We start from the raw sequence: 23,607 nt of genomic DNA, 5'->3' as shown, positions 1-23,607 counted from the left end.
GCTCTTCTTTATCAGCCTTCAATCCATATAAGAACAAATTCACCTGAAGAAGCTGAGAGTTGACCTGCCTTCTAAATGGATGTCATTATATTTAGAATCTGCAGTCTCTTGCTGAGATTTATTATTCTTACATGAGAAGTGTAATCCAGCTAACTATCCAGTTGCCCCTCTCAATTTTTATGGACTTTACAAAGCAGGTTTCAATATATGCTCCAGTTCTGCACTCTCTGCTTCTACAAATCAAGTTTTAATAATCTATAACAAGCACTGATTTTTAGCACTTTATGCTAGTCAGCCAAACCCACTTTAGACTATAGTTTATCTATTTCCAGACAAAAATGTACAATGAAATCAAGATCACAATGAAACTTTAGGTCCTGGATACTGCAGCAACCAGCATTGCATTGACTAGTCATTACATTAATTTTGCATTTTAAACTCAGCAGACTTCATCCTGTTACACCAAGGGTGGGAACTATGTGATCCAAACCCAGGTGTTATAGAACTGCAAATCCCAGCAGTGCTAACCAGCATAAGGCAATGGCAAAAAATTCTTGGAACTGCATTTGAGCTTGCCTAGAGTCCCTACTCTCAATTCACAGGTATGCCTGATGGGAACACAAGAGGGAGTCCTTCTCAGTGCTGTCCCTAACTTTGGAACCCACTCCCTAGGGAGGTTAGAATGGTCCCTTCCTTACAGTCCTTCTGGCAGCAGGTGAAGACAGAACTGAAAGTTCTGAGTGTTGTACTGGACTGAGTGCTGTATTGTTTTACACTGTACTGTGTAACTTTTAAAAGCTTTTTTGAGGGTATGTTTTTAATTCAGTTAATAGCTTACTTTGGTTTTAATGTTGATTTGTTATGTTTCATGTATAAACTGCCTTAAGTCCCATTCTTGGGAAAAGTGTGAGGTATAAATAATTTTCAGTGTTGGTTGGTGTTAACTCTGTTACTGCAAGAATAGCCTACATGAGGTTACAAATAATGTATCAATCTCTCTTAGGAAGCTATTTGTTTATTCTTACAGCTTGGTATTGACCATTACAACTATGAACTGTAGTTGAACAAGATATGGATAAAACAGATAATTTATTTAAATGTGACTTAGAATTAAAAGCCCTGAAGCCCAAGAACTATCATGTAACAAATGAAATTATTTTTCAAGTGAGCTAATTTGTAGTAAACATTTCTTAATGCATATCCAAGCGCATACAATGAACAATTACCTCTTCCTGAAGCCTGCTATCACGCAATGTAGGTGATATCCCAGGATGCTTTGCTGCAAGAAGCTCCATCAGATTGTGCGTAGAATGAAGCCTCTGTTTGACAATAAACAAAACAATACTGTCAACAACAGCAGAATCCCCAAATTAAGGGAACATGGAGAAAGATTAACATAGTAAAATAAATAATTTTTAAAACAGATCTCAAATTTGCATCCTTGTGACTAGAAGTAAATGAATAAAAGAACAGACAACTTTATCCCAACTGAAAGCTGAAGTAATATGGCAACAGCACATAAAAAGCAAGGTTTGTTATGAATAAACACTACTGTTTCAATGAAATATAGAAACAAAATTACAATCTAGCCTTGCAATTAGATGTTTCTCTAGTTATCTACTGGAATTAATAGCAGCTATCAACTCCATAACTTGTGCCCAAAAGTCTCCTTTTGCATACAGATAAAGCCGAAAGAGGAGATTCAACAGTTACAGTACTTTGTTACACTGTCAATGCTGGGTTCATTTTACCCAATACACAGAGACTCTCAACAGCCAAATGAAAGTAGATCCAGCCTGATTTGCAAAGATGCAATAATAAAGTGATTGACTGGAGAAGAGGTACAATGTATTTCAAACAAAAACAGAATATTGTAAACCTTCAACTTACAACCGTCAAGTGTAACATACTTTAAACAACTTTAAATTATCATTGTCAGTCAAAGCTATAAGAATGTATCAGTCATTTGGATACTGAAGAGGTCTTTACATGAACTTCTATTACGCCAAAGAATTAGGTGCTCCCAGGCCATCGACACGGCCTTGATACCAGTAGGCAGATATTGGACATTTCTCCTTCCAACAATGCATTTAAAAGGAAAGGAAAGGAAAAGAAAAGAAAACGTTCTGGTTTTTTTTAAAGGCCAGGATACAGTATCAGAACACATGTTTAGTGACAATGATTTCCCCCCTCAATAAATGACATTATGAGGTCTATCTCAGAACCACAGAAGATACTACCCACATTGCTACACTACCCTCTTATAGTGCTGCTATTCTACTTTGGTTGTTCTGGCTGCCTCCTGTTGCATTCTGAGGCTTATAGTTCAATGAGGCCTAAGGGCTCTCTGGCTGAGAATTCTAAATAACCCCCCTTAAACTGCAAATCCCAGAATGCAACAGGAGGCAGTCAGGGAAGTTGAAGTGGAATAGCAGCGCTATAAGAGTGTAGTGCAGTAATCTACTTGATAACTGAACATAACCAAGAAGAAGTAGTTTTTGAATTTAAGTACATACTTGTAATGAATCTGTTTTAAGCTTTTCTTTATGCTCTTCAGAGGAACGCAGCACTTCTCTATACATATCTGCTGCCAATGCATATTCACCTGAAAAATTGTTAGATTTCAGACTTGATTATTGGGATTTCTAGCTTTCAAATATTCCATTGGTTAAAATGGCATTTTCAAAAGTTGCAGGATTATTAATTACTTTCTTTTCAATGAAGAGCAGTTCATTTAATTGATGAACTATAGTCATCCCTCAATATTTGCGGCTTTGATATTTGCGGATTTGATTATTCAAGGATTTCATTAATATAATAATAATAATAATAATAATAATAATAATAATAAAAGTTTATTTATATACCGCCCTTCCAGAGATCAGGGCGGTGCACATCAAAAAACAATACAATACAATAAAAACACAATAAAACCAATACAATAAAACAGCACATGCCAGCTTACAATGCTGACGAGGGGGGGAGAGGCCGGGAAAGTGTTCAGGGGAAGAGTCTGGGGAAGGCTTGCTCGAATAAAAATGTCTTCAACCCCTTCTTAAATTGGGCTAGGGAGGCGGCCGTGCGGAGCTCAGCGGGCAGAGAGTTCCAGAGGTTGGGGGCCAAGATGGTAAAGGCCCTCCTAGAGGTGGAAACTAATCTGGCCTCTGGAACTCTTAGCAGTTGCTGCCCAGATGATCTGAGTGTGCGGGGCGGATTGTATGAAGAGAGGCGGTCCTCTAGATACCCTGGGCCCAAGCCATTTAGGGCTTTATAGGTGATAACCAACACCTTGTATTGCGCCTGGAAGCGAATAGGCAGCCAGTGAAGGTCTTTTAACACTGGTGTTATGTGACTGGCCCTGGATGTACCAGTGACCAGTCGGGCTGCCATATTCTGCACTAATTGCAGCTTCCGGGAATGGTACAAGGGTTGCCCCATGTAGAGCGCGTTGCAGAAGTCCAAACGAGAGGTTACCAGAGCGTGTACTACAGTTTCAAGGTCCCTCCGGCCCAGGTAGGGACGCAGCTGGCGTATCAGCCGAAGCTGATGACAGGTGCTCCTGACCGTCGCATCCACCTGAGATGAAAGGTGGAGCGATGAGTCAAGGAGCACCCCGAGACTGCGTACCAAGTCCTTCACGGGGAGCGTGATCCTGTTCAGGACAGGTGGAACTACCGCCATCCCTGGATCGGGAGAACCTATCACGAGTACTTCCGTTTTCTCCGGATTCAGGCTGAGTCTGTTTTCCCTCATCCAACCCATTACCGACTCCAGACAGGCCACGAGAGGAGAGATGCCATCCCTGGTCACTGCATCAGTCGGAGACATAGAGAAGACTATTTGGGTGTCATCAGCGTACTGATAACCCCGCGCCCCATGTCTCCGGATGATCTCTCCCAGCGGTTTCATGTAAATGTTGAAAAGCATGGGAGACAGAATGGCTCCTTGAGGGACACCAGATGTTAGGGCCCACTTATCAGAGCACACGTCTCCCAGCTGCACCATCTGGAACCTCCTGGAGAGGTAGGACCGGAACCACTGGAGCGCAGTGCCCCCGATTCCCACCTCTGCCAGGCGCTCCAGAAGGATACCATGGTCTATGGTATCGAAAGCCGCTGAGATGTCTAAGAGCACTAACAGGGACACGCTACCCCTGTTCATGCCCAGACGGAGATCTTCGACCAAGGTGACCATAGCAGTCTCAACCCCATAGCCCGCCCGAAAGCCGGTTTGAAATGGGTCAAGATAATCCGTTTCATCCAAGATCGATTGAAGCTGGATTGCAATTAATATGTTCTCTCTAGGACTGTCTAGGTCCTCCAGTGCAACTCTGTGGTCAACTTTAACTAAAAGTTGCACTGAAAGCCCTAGAGATTCCTAGACAAAATACTCTACTAGGCATTTGTAGCTACTCCAGTGCCGTTCTATGGTCAGTGTATGTTGGACATTGACCACAGAGTTGCACTGGAGGACCTAGAGATTCCTAGAGAGGTGTCCTCTCAGGGAAAAACATGGTGTTTTTGTTATTTGCCGTTTTTCCATATTCACGGGGGTCTTGTTCCCCTAACCCTAGCGAATATGGAGGGACAGGTGTAAGTGTACCTAGCCTTCATAAAGAAGTTTTAACCAAAAAGGAGTTTCAAAATGAATTTCTGTGTTGGAAATGTCATGAAAGAATGCCTAAAAATGCTAGTGTGAATTTTCATTTCAGAAAAGCAATGCAGTGAATGAGAACTACTCAGAGAAGTTTTTTTGTGGGTTTTTCGGGCTATGTGGCCATGTTCTAGAAGAGTTTCTTCCTGACGTTTCTGAAGATGCCAGCCACAGATGCTGATGAAACGTCAGGAAGAAACTCTTCTAGAACATGGCCACATAGCCCGAAAAACCCACAAAAAACTATGGATGCCGGCCATGAAAGCCTTAGATTCAGAGAAGGTTCATACTCCTGGCAGAAGTCATCTGGAACTTGAAATTTCTTCACTAACCTCCTAGCCTCTCACTGTTCATTTAAATTAAAATACAGTGTTACTGTTTTAATAGTGGATCAGAAAAGAGTGATTCATGTGCTCCAGTAGAGTGCAATGAGAAGACAGATAAAAATAATCAGCATAAGCTTTGGTTTACATACTCCACCGTGTCATTTCATGGCCATGACGAGACTGTTTAAAATCAGAAGTGGCTGCTTCCAAGTTGTGATTAGATCATGTTTTTACATATTGACTGTTTCTTACTAAGTAAAGATTTCCAAAGATCAGAGAGCACAGAGAATTCTGATTTGTTCAAATGCGGAAGTAGATGCTTCCAATCTCTTCATGGACATGAAGATGGAGAGGAGGGTAGGATGGCTGAGCCAGAGACCTGGGAAAATTTCTTCAAATCCTAAGAAACTATAGTTTTCCAATAAAGTTTGAAACAAGCCTCAGAAATCAATTGCTCTTTCCTTCTGTGGCTCAACTTTCTGTTTCTGCTCAAGAAATATCAACAATGTCTCTTGTCACTAGGTAGGAACTTTGGTGCAAAGTATTACAGTGTATCATTAAATTCAGTGATTTGCATATGAAGATGGAAAGTATCAAAACAATGAATGCACCTGTATTAAAAGCATTTCTGTTTCTAATTTATATGTGAACCACTGATACCTATGTCACAGTGCTTCTAACAAATATCTTGAACAAAAATAAATCTTCAAAAAGCCAAAGAATTAAATTTAAACCTACTTTCACACATACACTTATTATTCTAATTCAACTGTAAATTATGCTGAGGATACAGCCATCTTTCAAAATAATGTTGCTTCCAATGATGATAGTGAAAGGGGGAAAAGAAAGGGTAACAACTGAAAATAGTGGTAATATTTAACAAGATTATGATTTCTTTTTCTTTAAATCTGCTTTAAAAATATTCTGCAAGGCAACCAACAAATAGAATATTGCCCAGCAATGATTTTTCCCTATTAATCTAAGCAAGCAGGTCTGGGGAAAAACAAAACAAAACCTGGTGCTAGATCAGACTGATTTTCATAATAGTATCTGTAGTACAACTATTTCTCCTTTGCAACAGAATAACAAGCAACTAATAGCTGACAATTTGAGATGGGTTTCCTTATTTAAGAAACAATTACAATCGTATAAAGAAGCAATTTTTCAGAATTTTGCTTGAGGGTTGAACTGAACAGTCTTGGTAATGTTTTGGTTAATTAACAGTCAAAGACAACACATCATCACATATATTTAAGAAGATTCTGATTTACCAGCATTAACAAATTTCAGACACTTAACTAAAAATATTAATAGAGGCTATTGTAAGCTCTTCATGAAAAGTATTCATTAATATATTAAATCTATGATTTGTTTTTAAAACTGATTAATAGACTTTCAAAATCTTACAAAACTTGCATGAAATAATTCACTTTGACAGATACACCAACATACTGAGCATATTCTTTAAGATTTATAATTTATATGCCATGCAATCCCGAGGAATATAACAAACAATGAAAGGCATAAAATGGCTTAGGGTGGCCATCATAATTTAATAGACACATATAGATATTTTATTTAGTTGCTCTTCTTCTAATGTAGAATGGGAAAATTAGAAACATAGCATAGAAACATCTGGGTCCATATTATTGGCATGATCTGATATGCTAACATTTGGAATGTATGGGCACAAGACTGCTGAGTGAGTTTGTAAAAACTGGCATCTTCTTTGTCAACTACTTTAAAAAGGCAGGCAAGAATTCTTTTAAAGCACCAGGCTCATTTCTGATTCAGTATCTTCCTGGTAATGAGGTAATGAGATACTTCAGGTAATGAGAACACTAAAGATCTGTTATGAATATTTATAACAAGAAAAGAAGCAGATTATATAAGCCATTCTTTCACTGTTTTGTGACTTTGCTGTAGCAAGTGTCTTTTTTTTTAATACTTGGAATCTACATGCTCCATTAGTAGCATTCATGAGTACTACAACTGAATGAATGGTCTAGTTTTTACAAGAAAGTGGGTTGAAGCTGGGGTGCTGGAGTTGACTATCCCACCAAAAAAGAAAGTGGAATGGAGGTAAGAGAGAAACAACAAAGCAGTTGGTTGTCAAAGTCAAATCATTACCATCTACATCCAATGTGAAACAACTAAGAATTATTAGGTACGTCCTTTTATGGATTGTAGCATATAGTTTGAGCCCACTGATTACACCACCCACCAACTCAAACAAAGCATGAATAAAATAACCTGTTGGGACAACACTCCATACATTAGATAACGTGGGGTACAGTTACTCCAAGTGAAGGCTTATGTCAAATAAAATGCATTAGCCTTTAAGCAGTCACAAAAATGTGTTGTTTTTGAAACAACAGGGTAACACAGCTACCCATTTGGACATCTTTGTATCCAATCTTTTATGAATCTTTGCCTAGAGTTGCAAGTTTGTTTAGACATTCAAGTAGAATTAAAAGACATTGTCAGCCTATGTATTTGCAATTTGTCTGAAGTAGTGACAGATCAGCCTGAAATATCACTGTATGGGTGCATTTTACCTTTAATAATATGAATACCAGCTAAGCCATTCAGGGCACACACCAGTTGTCTATGGACTTCCTCACATTCTGTCCGACATTTTTTCTGCAGCGATGTTAGAAGCTCCTCCATTGTCATTGTGCTGGAAAAGAAATCCAGATATAAACTGATGGCAAGTAGGGAATCACAAGTGCTTTAAGAATGCACTACATTTGTTATTGTTGTATTTATATCCCACTTTTTTCTCAGTGTGGGAGTCAAGGTGGCTGACTGAAACAGGTACAGCAACATTTTCACAGCATATGTCAATAAGGAACTGAAATACTGCTTTCATTTATACCAACTATATTCTCATTTTACATAACAGATTACAGTATTTATATCATCCTTATCAGGAATCCAATGATCCATACTATATACAATGACTGAACAATGGTTGCAGACTCTAATGACTAACTGAAAGAAGAGGAAACTGATATGACTGACAGAAAAACTGATTGATTGTGGACAAGGATTACAAAGCAGAGAACAGTGGAAGAAATAAAAACAACAACATTACAGTACAGTTCAAATTGAAATAATTTGATAATGTCAAAATCCATATTCCTAAACAGCATGCTCTGTGAAGAGTAGATATTAAAAGAATAGGCCAGAGTACTAGCTAGGTGGACAACATCCTACAAATTTCACAGTCTACTCTGAACTTCATGGAAGGAAAGAAGATATACAAGCATCAGTGAACTATTGTGGTAATTGGACGAAGATCTGATAAAACTGGCAGGTTCCCTGTTTCACCTCTTGTGTTCATATTATTTAGAACGTCTAACACATACATATAAAGGAAACCCCTGTTAATCTTTCAATTTTAAAAATGGTCCACATCTCTAGGAGGGAAAACATCTAGATTTTATATGGGAGCTATCTATCTCTTTGCTCTGCTATGAAATGCTATGAAATGCTCTCAAAGAAATGGGAGTACCACTACATCTGATTGTCCTGATGTGCAAACTGTACTCAAGACAATAGGCTGCCATCAGAACTGAGTATGGAGAAGCACAATGGTTCTCAACTGGCAAAGGGGTTAAGCAAGGCTGCATACTATCACTTTATCTATTCAATGCAGAAAACATAATACACAGCACAGACTTAGACTCAGAGGCAGGAGGAATGAGGATCAGAGGAAGGAATGTTAACAACCTAAGATATGCAGATGACACAGTACTACCAGAAGAAACCAACAAAGACCTGGAGCAATTATTGCAGGTGGTTAAGAAGGAAAATGCCAACAAAGGCTTGATGCTGAATATTAAGAAAACAAAAATAATGACCATGGAAGATTTACAAGAATTCAAAATGACAAACTTGAAATAGACAGAGTTCTCACGCCTTGGATCAAACACTGATCAGAACAGAGACTGCAGTCAAGAAATTAGAAGGCTTGGATTGGGAAGAACATCTATGAAAGAACTGGACAAGATCCTAAAGTGTACATATATAACTCTGAACACAGTGAGGATCGTCTAAGCCATGGTATTTCCCATCACCAAGTATAGATGTGAGAGCTGGACAGTGAAGAAAGTAGATAGGGAAAAAATAAACTCATTTGAGATATAGTTCTTGAGAAGAGTGCTGAGGCTACTGTGGGTGACCAAGAAGACAAATGGATTCTAGAACAGATCAAGCCCAAACTCTCCTTGGAAGCCAGGATGACTAAACTGAGGCTGTCGTACTTTGGTCATATCATGAAAAGGCATGAATCATTAGAAAAGACAGTAATTCCAGGAAATGTAGAAGGTAATAGCAAGAGAGGGGGACCATATGTCAGATGGTTGGACTCAATCAGACAGCCCACAGGCCTGAGCCTGCAGGACCTGAGCAGAGAAGTGGAGGACAGGTGATCTTTGAGATGTCTCATCCATGGGTTTGGCTTGAGTCAAGGTAAACTCAAGGGCAGTCAACAACAACAACAATCCCATGCAGATGCTATGTCATAAACATTTCATATTAAAATTTTACTGGTCCATGACTGAAATAAAATTTGTTGTTGTTGTCGTTGTTGAACATTTCACTGAAATCTTTAGGGTCCCTGGTTCAGTTATAACTAAAACTGCTGTATTCATCTACACATTTTCTGAATGTACAAGCAGCTTAAGCACTAAAATGGGAAGGATTAAGGGAAATGATCCCTCCCAGTCCAGAGGGGGGTTCAACAATACCTCTAGAATAATAAGAATATAAACTGTCAAACAACAAATTTCACAAAGAAGCAGAATGAGTAATCAGCAATTTGTAGAACTGAAAAGAATTCATCAATTCATCAACAAAATTATTTTTTGTGTTACTGGTGAAAGTGTGAATTGTTAACTAGATTTTAATTAGTGCTGTCAAGGATTTTCTGGCATCACTTGACTTTACTATCAACAAATATTTCTGAGCCAAGCAATTCATTTCTGCTCATTTTCCAAAAAGGTGCTCTGAGCTACTATGTTCAGACACAATTACCACAGTGACAGAAATAAGCTCAAAACATCTGTTCTATTTAAAATATAATTTAATCTCCTTAAAACTATATATAAATGTGGGCATTGAGGTTTTGATGATACCATCCTTGCTCATCTGCACAGTACCAAGCAGGAGCATCAATTTCAAGGCACAAAGTTATGACTTACTCCACCTGTTAATTCCACAGAACAAGATCTACGGTAGCCTTACAGAGTCCCAGTGTAGGAAAGAGAGACTGGGACTTGCTGACCCACTTTAGAAATAAGGAGAGCAGACATCAAGCTTTAGGTTACATAGGGCCACTTTTATTAGCTATTTAAATTTAAACCTTTTAAACATGAGCTGCAACAGGAGAACTGCTTTTGTGGAATCCTACTGAGGCAGAAAGTCCCTTTCCAACCACCTCCTCAACCACCCTTGGACAAAACACTTAGCCCTCGGGAGTAATCCAAGGTGACTCAGTTGTTTCCTGGCCTGCCCTCTTGCTGGATGGTTCCCCTAAGGAAGCCATTCTCTCATGTTCCATGACTTGAAACAAGCACATCCCAGGCAGAACTCAAAGGTGATTTCCCCCCTCCTGGGTCCCTCAAACAGAAATGACAATTGCAGAGATCTCACCATCAAATGGGTGTCTGCTGGTGCTTACCACACTACACTTTCTCCCACCACCTACGGTAGTTAAGAACTGACAGTGACAATCTTCCATATGTCTTACAGTTTGAATACAGGGTAGGTGGGAGAAAAAAACAGAAAAAAAGGAGGAATCCTTACACTATTAGGGGTGGGTGGGTGAGTGGATGAGTAGAAAAGGTGAGGAGGGCAAAACATACTTATCAACCCACCCACTCCACTCCACCCCTCACCTCCAATCTAGCACACAGGACAACATAGAGGTTTACTTGCTAGTCTCCTTTCCTTCTGTTGCCAGCAAAGTTAGTCCCACCCTGCCAGTCAGATGTACACTAGCAGGTTCAGGGCTATATAATAATGGAAGGCATCTACAGGATTGGAAAACTCTGACTAAATCCTTCTTGAGGTTCCCTGACTAAACCTGACAGTCTAAAAATGGGGAGCAACAAAACTGAGGAGTTAAGTAAACATGGGGAAGGGACATTGGGGCCCAGAATGGGAGAGGACTCCAGATATAATATGATGAATTTGTTTGACTGTTTAGACCAGTATTGGGCAACACTGCAGATCCAATTATTTCCAACCAGCATGGCCAATTAAGAGACACAGTCCAACACAAGAGCATGAAATTAAGGCTGGCTTTACAATATTTGTGTCTCAAATTATTATTTTAAAGTTACCTATTAAAATAAAGATTTAAAAATTCCTTTAAGAACTGTTCTTCAGGGAGCTAAAAGGAGAAACAAGGAACAAGAGCCCCATTAGCCTGAGCAAAGTTGCTTATTTTGGATGCAAGCCACACTGGTTAAAAATAAGGGATCACAAGTGTGAACTCTTTAATATCTACCGTATATACTTGACTATAAGTCGACCTCATGTATAAGTTGAGGGCAAGTTTTGGGGCAAAAATTATGGATTTTGCTATGACCCATGGATAAGTTGAGGGTAAAACTTAGGAGCATATAGCAAAGGATCTAAAGGATGTAGCAAAGTAAAACAATGTCAAAGAATTTACAAAATTCCAGCAGACATAACTCTATGTGCTTAGTCTTAAGGCTGGATGGATGAGAGAGTAGAGAGGGTGAGTGATTCCAGGACAGATTATACTCTTGCTTTTCACCAGGGGATAGTTTCTTATTTTAAATAAGAGTTAAGATACTCTACATACATTGACCCATGGATAAGCCGATTCAGGGTTTTAGGGTCATTTTTTGACCTAAATTTCTAGACTTATACATGAGTATATACAGTACTCAGTTATGATACTAAGAATGCTGCAATTCTGTGTATACAAACTAATTACAGTGGGCCTGCCATATTGGAAAATTAGACATCTGTAGATTGGAGCTTCTGAAAATTGCGCTGCTCCATATTAGTCAATGGCAACGAATGCCTACAGGTGGGCATACGTTGCCACCCACTGACTAATATAGGCTTCTGCTCCTGTGTTTCTTCATATCCATGGTGGTGGGGGTGTAGAAATAAGCCTTTGCAGATGGGAAGGGCCCTCTGTACATCCAGTGTCAGAGATTATGAGTACCTTTACATAAGTACAATGCCAAGAACAAACAGGGTACTTCACAAATTCTACATTACTTCTAAAGACACCACTGGGAATATCAAGAACATATTTTAAAGAATTTACTTGAAGTTTTCTCTTTCATATATTGAAATATGGGAATTTTACTCACAAATAAATTTTTAGGACACAGAAAGATACATATTATTATATTATACATATTATTAATTAATAGATACACATTATTAATTAAGACATTTAAGAAGAAACAAAAATAACCTTTTCTGTAAAGGCAGGAATTCACCACGAACAGCTTGTGGGTGACAGCAGGCCTGCCTCAGCCGCAACAAAGGGTATAGAATTGAAGCAACTGTTCTTCTATCCAAGCTACTAAGCTTGAGGGACCAATCAGAAATCTTCCTGAGTTTTGCAAGAGCATCCTGACAGCACACCTCATGCTGACGATGATAAAAGTGTCTCTCCACAGGAGAAAAATGAAGCCAATGTATATCTTCTGTCTGAGCAGGGATCTGAATCTAACAACAACAATAACAAGAGTAACAATAAATAAATAATTGATGTTTTGCATTAAAAATGTTGCCTCAATACACACTGTTAGTACTTAAGCGTTTACTTGGTCTATCACGTCCTTCTTTGCTGACCTCCACATTATCTTGGCTATGAAGCTGTAGAGAGGCTCTGTATTTTTCCTGCAGTATGGTCGATAAAGAAGCTGATCCCACCAATACTTGACCCAGTAAGGATCAGCTCCAAGGAAAAGTACTAATCCATACAAATCTGTGATGGAAAAAGGGCACATTTTACCACACATAGGCTTTAATATTATGCAAAAAATATTTTAAATATAATAAGCTTAGCTCATCATCCCAACAAGCAAAATTAAGCTCTTTTCTTGTGTGGATAAGGTAAGACAAAAACTGGGTGGTGTGTGTTTGCTAGTTCCTTGTGAAAGGTTAAAACGAACAGCACATTCCCTTCTAAATATCACACACAACCTATCAGCAATTCATCTAGTGATGACATTTTTCAAAATTTGGGTCACTTATCAAATATGTAAACATGAAATATTATGGCCTGTTCAGTATCTGCAACTAGACTGAATTTTCCTCTTGGGAAGTCTGTCTCACTTCCTTTTTCATAGCATTCTGATTTGATGGGTAGGGGGTAAAAACTTCTCTTTTTCAGCTAATTTTGTTAGTTTTGGTAGATTGGTAGTTTTAAATATTGTGCTTTCTGTTGCATTCATATATAAGTACTATGTAATTTCTATGTTGTATTTTTACTGTTTAGTTTATTTTGATAACTTTTCTTATTGTTGTTAGTCCTGTTGAGCAGTATTTGTTGGATAAGGAGAATGTAAATATTCACAACAAGTAAACTGCTTAGGTGTACTCTGTAGAAGCATGTTTGGACTACAACAGTTGTGATGCTCTGTTCCTCAAAACTAATGTATGTTTTTTGACACAGAGAAAAGATCAGATGTATCATTTACCTTCCAGACCTCGCTGAACTGGTGTTCCACTTACACACCAACGATTGATCCCACTCAAACGGAGAGCCATTTCTGCAGCCTAATGGCAGAAGAAATGACAGATGATCACGGCAACTAGGAATCTTATGTTAAACTCAAGAACACAGAATAATAGTGAGTAATAATACTAATACCTAGCCACTGCCATTTTCATGCTCTATGAATATACTTGAAAAACATTTTGTATGAAGCATCAATGATGGCCACTTAGAGTGGTCACGGTGAAGAATACCTAGCTTTTAAAGACCGACAAAATGGCTTCCCACTTACTTAGATTCATAGAAGTCAGTCAGTAAAACTCTCTCATAGTGAAACACTTTCACTACATTCTTACAACCTATGTGGACCATACTATGTGGATCAACTGTCTGTTGAAGAAAAGGTAAAAGACTACGAAACTGTAGAAATTGAACTGCTGAAACATTACTCATTTTCAAATTAAAGCTTTTTCTGTCCTCAGCTTCCTAGTATTTATTTTACATTTACCTTCCCACATTCTTCTCAACTGTACAAAGCACCGTATATCTATAGACCCAGCATATAAAAGGTTCCCCGGAGCTTCCATCTTAACCCTCTTCTTTAAAAGCCGAACACATACCCAATTTATTCTTTCAACTTCCTACACTTTGGACCACTGCGTAACAGCCTCTAATCTTTTTTTTTTAAAAGCCAACATGCTTGTTTTTGAGTTACCCTTCCTTTAATTCTACTATTTCTTGGGCTTTTTTCCTGCGCTCCTTTCCACATGGCACACAGCTCCTCCTGAACTTTTTATAACATTTTTCCAAACTAACCTTTCAATATTAGCTCAGGATCTCTGCATAAACCTGATGTGGGTATCTTACATAAAGATGTACAGTGACACACACACCTCATGGATGGTGATTGGGGATAAACTCAAGGACAGTGGATTGATCCTCCTGCCATCCCAAGAATGGACTAACTTTAATAACCAAATAATTAAAATATGCCATTTTTTGCTGAAAGTTTTTCTCCCTGAATTTCAAATATTTGGCAGCCAATATTGATAGTTCTCTTCTCTGCAAGTCACTGAAATGGTTTTAAATATTCTTTAAAAATGTCAGTGCAAACCATTTTGCAATTTCTAAACCTAAGGGCAGACACTGTGCCTCTTCAGATAGGGATTAAAACTGACTAACATTTCACTTTAGACCATGAAGTAGTGTAAAAGACAGGATGACCTAGTTCCTTAAACTGTCAGAATACATTATGTTAAGTAATTATTTTTTAAAAAGACTGTGTTTCATAGCCAGTCAAACCTCCAGTAGAGAAAACATTTAGTGGCAAACACCTCCCAGGGAAAAGAGATCACTAGACACTTCTGAAGGATGAACTACAAGGGCAAATTTACATCTCTATGTGCTAAAGACTATACATGTAACTTCCATTCATTTGCTTTTATGTTTAATACCTTTCATGTTCAACAGAAATGTACCCAAGAGATCTTCCCTCACCTTTGCAGTGGTACATTCTACCATTTGTGCTTCATCAAGGCAAATTCTCCACCATTCCACAGCCACCAAAGGGCTTGGGATGGCCATATAACGCTTCTGGTTTCTAAAACGGCGTCCATCTTCACTATTGCTGTGAGGAATGTCCACATAGTTCAGCTCACTACGAAGGACATCGTATGTGGTGATGACTACTGCCTGCTCTGCCAAAATGTGAGGCTGCAAGAAACCATGTTTCTTCACTCCTTGATAAACCTGCATGGATTTGTATACAAAGCATATGAGAACAAAATATGACAATTAGAAGCTTCCTAAGCATGAAAAAAAATCTAATTGAGAAGCTGAAAATTTCATTTATCACAAATGGATTTTAAAAATGACAACCTCACATAGTTTAGTATAAGGATCTAAAATATAAATGGGTGACAATGCAGGGGATGGGGCCCAATTTTCACCATATGCATCCACATCAAGTTGCACCAGCATGACACCCATGAGCCAGAAGCAATGGCACCTCACTACAAGCTCCTGTTAGGAAATGTTTTAGACTGCCATATTTGCTGGTGTTTTAATGTGCTTTGGGTGATTTGAGGAACAAAATTTGCGTAGAAAAAACAATGGGACACACAAAACAACAACAAGGTAAGCACCCCATGAGTTGCATTTCTTCCACTTCTGGCTGAGTGGAGATGAACATGCTTCTAGATGTGGATAAGTGCTCCCTCTTGCCAATTGTAGTCACCTGAAAACCTGTCAGGGGGGCCAGGAAACACTCTAGAGATTATTTTTGGATGGTATTTAGGCCTACAGCAAGGAGGGAGGGGAAGATAGTTCCATCGCACTGACACTGTAGGACCAACTTGTTGAATTTCAGTCATTTTGATTCTTCTGCACCTTAAATGTTCCATTTTGGTTTTGAGTGTCATAACTAAAAAGATAACAATGTTGTCAATCAATAATTGGAGGCGGGGACAAATTATAAATAACAATTTGGTAATAGTTTATTTACTACTGTTAACTTGGATAGACTATTATGAATTTAATCCATGACCTGATACTTTAAAAAAAAAAAAGACATATGGACACAAAGAATTTAACTGACAAAAGATAAGCAAAATATTACAAACTGTCAAAAAAAAAAAAGAATGGAAATAGAAATATAATCACATAACAGTCAACTTTAAAAGGGTATGTGTTAAGCATAGGTTAACTGTTAGGGTTGGTAAAACATCTGCACAGCCCTAGGTTGTTCAGAGTTAACAGTGAAACTGAGCAACACAGTCAGTTTTTAACTCTGAAATTTTATATGCAGGATATAATAAATATAATGCTTTTATATTACATGATGGTAATGAAGGTCAACGTTTGAATGTATTGATATTTGCCCAAACTTTCTGGTATTTCCTCACTGGCCACTCAAAACACACACTTGTCCCTCCGCATTTGCAGGAGTTAAGGGCAGAAGACCCCAGAAATGTGGAAAACTCCTTCCCACCCCCACCCCCACCCCCACCCGGAAGCTAGTTAAAAGGAATGGGAGGGCAAGGAGAAGAGGCACAAACACATGGCTTTAACTGGCTTTGGGGAGCCAGTTAGAGAGATGGGAGGGAGGAAGAGGCACAAGCGCACACCTGCTCTTTCTTCCGCCCACCCTCCCATGCCTTTGGGGAGCCAGTTAAAGGGTCAGGGGGCAGGCGGAAGAGGCACAGGCATGCACTCTTCCTGGCTGCTTCCTCCCTCCTGGGCTTATTTTCCCCATGGAGAAAAGCTCAAGAGGGGGAGGGGGGAGGAGGAATGCCTGCCAAAGCAGGTTTAACATTTGCGAATAATCAAAGCCGCAAATGTTAAATCTGCAAATGCAGAGAGAGAAGTGTACTCTTAAGTAAACAATGTTAAAATTTGCAAGTTTTGGACACTTATTGCTAATTATAGTATTGACGAGGAAATCATCTGAGGATATCCAACTAGTAATAAGTTATTGATCTTCAGATACCCACCAAACTACCTGAACAGCAATTCACAATAACACTTTTCCAGTTCTGTTATTCTCTGTGTAGCAATTCTTTCTTACCAACACTCGAAGGGAAGATGATCTCACATGCCTGTTAATCTCATCAACCCACTGGTGGCAGATAGAACTTGGAGAGATTATCAGAGTTGCTCCTGTAGGTACTGGCTTCATTGCTACAAGGCAATGTGGACAGTAAAAGGGCTTGATTTTAAGGTTTTCTTCTTTGTAATTCACACACTCAGCATGCTGCCACAGATTGCAATTCAGGCACTGCACACGTGCTTTATAGTCAACCAAGCCAAGTTCACCACAGATGCATTCAAAGCGATAATCGGAGGTGTTGAACGGAAAAATGGAACCTGGATGTTGTACAAAAATGCTCCCATGTTCTTGAGAGGCTGGGGATTGGACTTCTAAGGAATCCTGTTGCTTTTCTGTCTCATTTGTATTTTTAAGAATGTCAACAGCATGTGTTTCATCTTCAGAAACAAACATGTTGCCTTCCAAGTCAGCAGATGTATGCTGAGGATCTTCTTCAATCTTCCAACATTTAGGATCCAATTTTGATTTTGTTGTACAGTAATCATGCTCATCTCTTGGAATGTCTACTTCCAGATGTGATTTAGGAACACTAAGAGAACATGAGTCGTTATCTCCCAGTTCTTTGGTTTCATTTTTACGATCTGACAATGTTTTCATCTGAACCCTATCTGATGTTCGAATTTTCTGGAAAAGCAAAAGAAATTAAATGTAATTTTGCTTTTGCTTTCACAACAGGAAAATGTTCCAAATTAAATTATTAACCCTAACTTTTTAACACTTAAAGGGCATGAAGGAAAGGAAACTAGCAAAGCCCTCATGCATATGCTATGCCATGAATCAATATAACAGAATGTAAGAAGAATCAATATAACAGAATGTAAGAAAAGCTACGATGAATCAAACCAAAGGCCTGTCTAGATCAACATTCTGCTCACATATCTGGATTACAATCATTACAATATTTAGAGTGAGGGAAGAATATGATACTGGATTGGAATACATAATTTTAATGTACTAAATACATTTCACAACTCCCTATCTTTTTAAAGATAGTAGAACAAAAATGCTGAATTACAATTTTAAATGTATTATAAAATATTATTATTATTCTATTTATAGCCTACCTTTTTTTCAATAATGGGATGCAAAGTGGCTTACAATTTATTAAAAACAGTACAGATGTAAAACTATACAAAAACATCAGTAAAAAGTATAAATACAAAAGTTATTCAAAAAACAAACAAACAAACAAATAAATACAAATACTGAATACAAATTTCCATTCCCCCCCCCCCCCCCTTAGTTCAGCACCACTCTAATAGTAAGTGCATTCGTTCTCCATTAGTGGAACTCTTATAATTCATTAGAAAGTTCATTAACATTACACCCAAGAATTCTGTTTCCCGTCATAAGTTATACATCCACACTCAACCACTGTACACAATTATGCCTTGCTTAATTTTATACAATTATTTCAGCCAGTTAAAAGATTTAGGGATGATATATTATTGCAATGCTGAGTCTTCTGCCATTAAAGAATATGGTGAAAATCATCCTGTACTACATGTATTTTATTGATCTCAGTTTAATTAAACTAACTGGTCCTCTTATTCTCTCTTCCCTGCAACTATTTAGTGGCAAGAATATATTTAAGTATTAAACTCAAATTACTCCCTCCATTTAAAATAAAAAAACACCCAACTTACTTGTTTCTTGGACTTGTCACAACATTTCTGTTCCTTATAGTTTCTACCCAGCTTGAAAGAGCCAGCAAGGCCATGTCCTTTGACTTGTTCCACAATCTTCTCTGCAATTAGTTTTTCTAGTGTTCTTTTAAGAATTCGACGGTTTCTCTGTATGTCATACTTGTATATGGCATGGACATACTTAAAAATTGCTACAATTGATGCTCCTTTCTTTACATTCATTTCTTTTATAGCTGTTAGAAGCATCACTCGCAAACCTGTAAGAGGAATTGAATACCTTCAATATAAAGTCGACTACAACACTTCAGCACCATTGGTTTGCTTGGGTTTTTTTTCTATCACAAATAATTACCACATACAGATGAGCTCTACAAAAAACAACAACACCACATTTAAATACCAATGTAAAGTAGCCTCCTGTAGTAGTTCACATCATTCTGAAATATACTTTATTATATTTTTTCAGTTATGTTTGCACATAGGCAATTCAAGATGAGCTCTGGTGTCAAAAAGATTTATATTATATATTAAAACTACAAATCAATGAACAATAGTAAAATTTTACTCAAATATTTCTGAATTCACCCCACAATGTCATAACCTATCAATCCATTCTTAAACATGGCTATATATTTAGTAGAAATTTGGCAATTAATACTAGGATATAGAACATGGATGTCAAATATTCATTTATGTATTTATCACAAAGAAAAGCCTTTGACTTTTAATAACTTATTTCTTTCAACAGAAAAAAAGGGTAATCATAATTGCTTCTGGGAAATTCTATTTGATGAAGAATACTTACTAGGATAGTGCACTTTTTCCTTTAATTTAAGTTCAATTTTCTTTATGTTTTTCTTCTTGCTTCCTTCAGTAGGTTGTGGTGGAACAAAGAAGTTTACTAAAAAACCCTGAGATACAATTTTAACAATATCATATGTTTACTTACTTCTCAGTTCATATAACAATAAATAATTCTTAAAATAAGCATGTCAAAAATATCAGTAAAGTTACTGACTCTTCAGTTTTGCCAAATACACAAGAATTTAGGATGGAGTTGTAAAGACTGAATTAGCACAGAAGTCAAACAATATTGCTTCATTAACAATGTAGGATTCAGACTGGTGACAAAAGGAAAAGGAAAAGGAAAAATGCTTTGAACTGCTTAAAAAGGAAACAGTGGCATTTTCAGTTAATAATTATAATACTCATTGGACATTATTATTATAGATTCAATAATAAAATTAATTGTACATGTATTATATAAAGCAAACCGAAAGTTTCAGATAATTTTATCAGCTACCCCATGAACTAAATACATATGCAAATTGCCTAATAACTTCACAATATGAACTGGAGAGCAATCGTACTGGATCAAGTCAAAACAGTAGTCTGTTAGTTACCCATTCACCAGACACGTTTCTAGTAAACCTCCTTTCCTGCTGATGGGACCCTAGTAATAAACATTCTGTAAGTTCAGAAGCATCCTATTTTTGAACATAAATGCTTTATTTGTCTGTTGATAGATCCACGATCCATTAATCTGTTCCATTTATCCTTCTTCAAATTCTTCAAAATGAGTGGCAACAATTACATTTAGCAATACTATATCACTAACATATGCATAAGCACTTCTTCCCTCAACTTACTGACAATCAATTTCATTTGTGGCCTCAAGTTCAAGAAAAAATAGCTTTCCACTTTTTCAATTCATAACATTAAAGTCACTAATGGCCCAAAACAGGTGGGCCAAAGAGACCAGCACAAGGCCGTGCTGGTGCCATTTGTGCGGGGCCTGCGGCAACCACACATGCCCAGTCCTGATCCGGGCTGCCACCACGGACCTGAATCAGGCCACCAGAAGGAGTGGATTCTATTTTAGATTGTCAGGCAAAAGCAAATAGATTTATGTTGGATTTTTGTACATATCTTCAGTGTATCCACAGTAAAGAGACTGAATCAGCTTTTGACTACTAAATGCTTTGTTCCATTTACCACAGGTCTCTCACCTCAGGTAACATCAGAGCTTCCTGCCTGACATCCTTTCGAGTATGTGTCAGGATAAGAGCCAAGACTTCTACTGTTTTCCCAAGGCCCATCTCATCCGCTAAAATTCCTCCAGGCCACTGAGGTCCAGCAACAGGGCGCTCACGGATAATGCTGAAGACCAAAGATTTGTCCTAGTTATACTTGGGCATAACTTCTAATCATAAATTAACTGAAAGAAATCATTTCATCGGCTTTTCCAAAGACACAAAATTCTAAATGAATATGTCAAAAAGACTATGTGGTTTTAATAATTTGGCATTTATACAGAATAAAATCCTGTGGAACTGGTCTAGTTATTATATGTACATTTCATTTTAAAGCAAGAAGCCGATCATCTAAATAAGCCAATTATCAATTAAACACAGAATAAACACAAGTACTGTATACACAAGTGCTCTGAATTAATTTACCAGCTTTGGCCAGTTACAGACTGCCAAAATAAAGCTGCTTGGGGTCTCTTTGGAGGTATGCTATTTAAATGATGCATGGGTCCTAAGAGTCTGGAGGTCGCACCAAAGCCACACTCCATTCCTAAGCACTGGAGGGCAGCTTTGGTGCAGCTTCTGGATTCTTAGGACCCATGCATCATTTAAACAGCATACCTCCAAAGAGACCCGAAGCAGCTTTATTTTGGCAGTCTGTAACAGGCCCAAAGAAACTCTGCTGAACGATAATTTCTCTTTCCACATCAGAAATGTTTAAAATATAGATAATAATTGAAGATGGTTGCTTTATGCTGATCTTTTTGTATTTTGAACAAGACAGCTGGAAGTTTAAATCAAGAGAGATAATTCTTATAGCAGGCAAAGATCTTGATTGGTTTGCTTATATGCAACTTTAGAACATATTTAATCAAGACAAGAGAAATTCAAGCAGCCATAGAGGTTAGAGAAAATGAGTTTTATTTAGAGATGTATAAAGACAATTGTCATATAATTTAAAAAGTGTTTAAATGGCTTTTGAAACTAGAGACAAAATATGATCCTTTCAAAGAGTACATTTAAGGTGGGCCCACGTTTTGAGGCATAAATGCCAGTATGGATGCCTGGGAAAAATGTAGTCCAAAAATATATTTACTTTGTGCAGTAATAAAAAAAACCTGTGTAAGATGACATATAGATGGTATCTATCCCCAAATGAGCTGTTGAAAATGTCCCAGAATGAAATCAATGTTGGGGATGCCAAGCAGGGCTCCTTTTTCATATGTGTTAGATTTGTAAGAAGGTGAAAAGTTATTAGTCTAAGATTTCTGTTAGTTAAAAAAAATCTAAAGTTAGATTCTGTAATATTATCAGAAATGTTTCTGTTGTGTTTTATGGATAAACAACTGGATAGCAAATATGGATTAATTCTTTGATATGACCACAGCAGCAAAGATATTGTTTGCTCAAACTTGGAAATGTGCTGAAGCATCGGCAATGGAAGAATGGATTGTTATGGCTGCTGAATTATGTCCAAAACAGACTGCAGAAATACCGCTTTAACTGCCTTGGTTCAATGCTAGGGAATTTTGGGAACTGTAGTTTTGTGAGACATATAGCCTTCTCTGTCAGAGAACTCTGGTGCCACAATGAACAACAATTCCCAAAATTCCCTAGCTACTGAGCCAGAGCAATTGAAGTGTTCTCAAACTGGATTATTTCTTCAGTGTGTTTTGAACATTAGTTCAAATAGCCAAATTAACATGGGTTCTAAAGGATAAGCCATGTGAAAACTTTCTGAAAAATTGGAAACTGATTTTGGTTGGTTGATTTATTTTTTTGAGTAATAAGACATCCTACAAGTGTAATAATCTGTGGCTATGATTAATAATTTTAGTAGGATTGTTTAGTTAGATCTGTTATGGTAAAAAAAAAAAATCCCTTTCCTTTCCTTTTCATTACAGTCAGGACTGGGTGTGCAGGGAGTCAGAGCCCTGCTGTGTATTACTTGTATGTCTTTTTTCCCCTCCCACCTCTTTTTTTCTCTTTTTCTTCTTTCAATTTCTTTATCTTTGCATATTACTTTGACTGAAAACTAGATTGTTCAATCTAAAAATAAAAAAATAACCTCAAAAAAGAGACATCCTTAAAATAAAGCTGCACCATGCATCTTATTGTTTAAACTTAAAAAAATATTCAAACTGAGCCTAAACCATTTCCAGACAAAGTTAAAAGAATTATTTATAGCATTAATCAGTAATACCTCAACTGTATGCGCTTTGGCTATAATACTAAAAAACAGTAATCCTTACCAGCCTGTAAAAGGATTATAGTAGAGCTTTAGTCCATCTAAAGTAATAAATTCTCTCCATAAGTAATGGAGGGCATTTTCTACAGAGGGAAAGAAAAAAACAGTAAGTATCATACATATCCTTTTCATATGACCTTTATTTATTCATCAAGCTTGTATAACATAAAATGAATCCATTCAGATAGTTATTGGACAATCCACAAGTGGAACCTTTAAGAATTCCATCTTCCTCTCTCTTTTTTTTTTATAAAGGTGTATAGTTTCTGAGTTAACACTGAATACCTTCTTGTATTCAAGGATGTTCCCCACTCTACTTCAATTAGTTCTCTAAAAATTTTGGGCACAGGAATTTTCATTCCCCAAGATAGTTGTTTT

General features: G+C 37.6%; 1 protein-coding gene across 3 annotated transcripts in view; it reads right to left on the bottom strand.

Annotated features, from left to right (window-relative positions):
• The window catches only part of SHPRH (SNF2 histone linker PHD RING helicase), a 60,933-nt gene that overhangs the window by 24,209 nt on the left and 13,117 nt on the right, over positions 1-23,607 (bottom strand). For all 3 annotated transcript variants that reach the window (XM_089530240.1, XM_089530238.1, XM_089530239.1), the window contains 12 exons: positions 23,234-23,312; positions 20,961-21,111; positions 19,757-19,862; positions 18,952-19,208; positions 17,264-17,929; positions 15,196-15,447; positions 13,682-13,760; positions 12,803-12,966; positions 12,448-12,704; positions 7,538-7,659; positions 2,517-2,605; positions 1,227-1,319 (listed from right to left, as the gene is read on the bottom strand). In XM_089530240.1, the coding sequence (XP_089386366.1) occupies positions 1,227-1,319; positions 2,517-2,605; positions 7,538-7,659; positions 12,448-12,704; positions 12,803-12,966; positions 13,682-13,760; positions 15,196-15,447; positions 17,264-17,929; positions 18,952-19,208; positions 19,757-19,862; positions 20,961-21,111; positions 23,234-23,312 (2,315 nt within the window). The remainder of the gene's footprint in view (positions 1-1,226; positions 1,320-2,516; positions 2,606-7,537; positions 7,660-12,447; positions 12,705-12,802; positions 12,967-13,681; positions 13,761-15,195; positions 15,448-17,263; positions 17,930-18,951; positions 19,209-19,756; positions 19,863-20,960; positions 21,112-23,233; positions 23,313-23,607) is intronic.

The sequence above is a fragment of the Sceloporus occidentalis genome, unplaced genomic scaffold (assembly GCF_023333645.1).
Source record: "Sceloporus occidentalis isolate IW3139 unplaced genomic scaffold, rSceOcc1.0.p SCAF_6, whole genome shotgun sequence".
Classification (NCBI taxonomy): Eukaryota; Metazoa; Chordata; class Lepidosauria; order Squamata; family Phrynosomatidae; genus Sceloporus; species Sceloporus occidentalis.
This window is presented reverse-complemented; position numbering and strand designations above follow the sequence as displayed.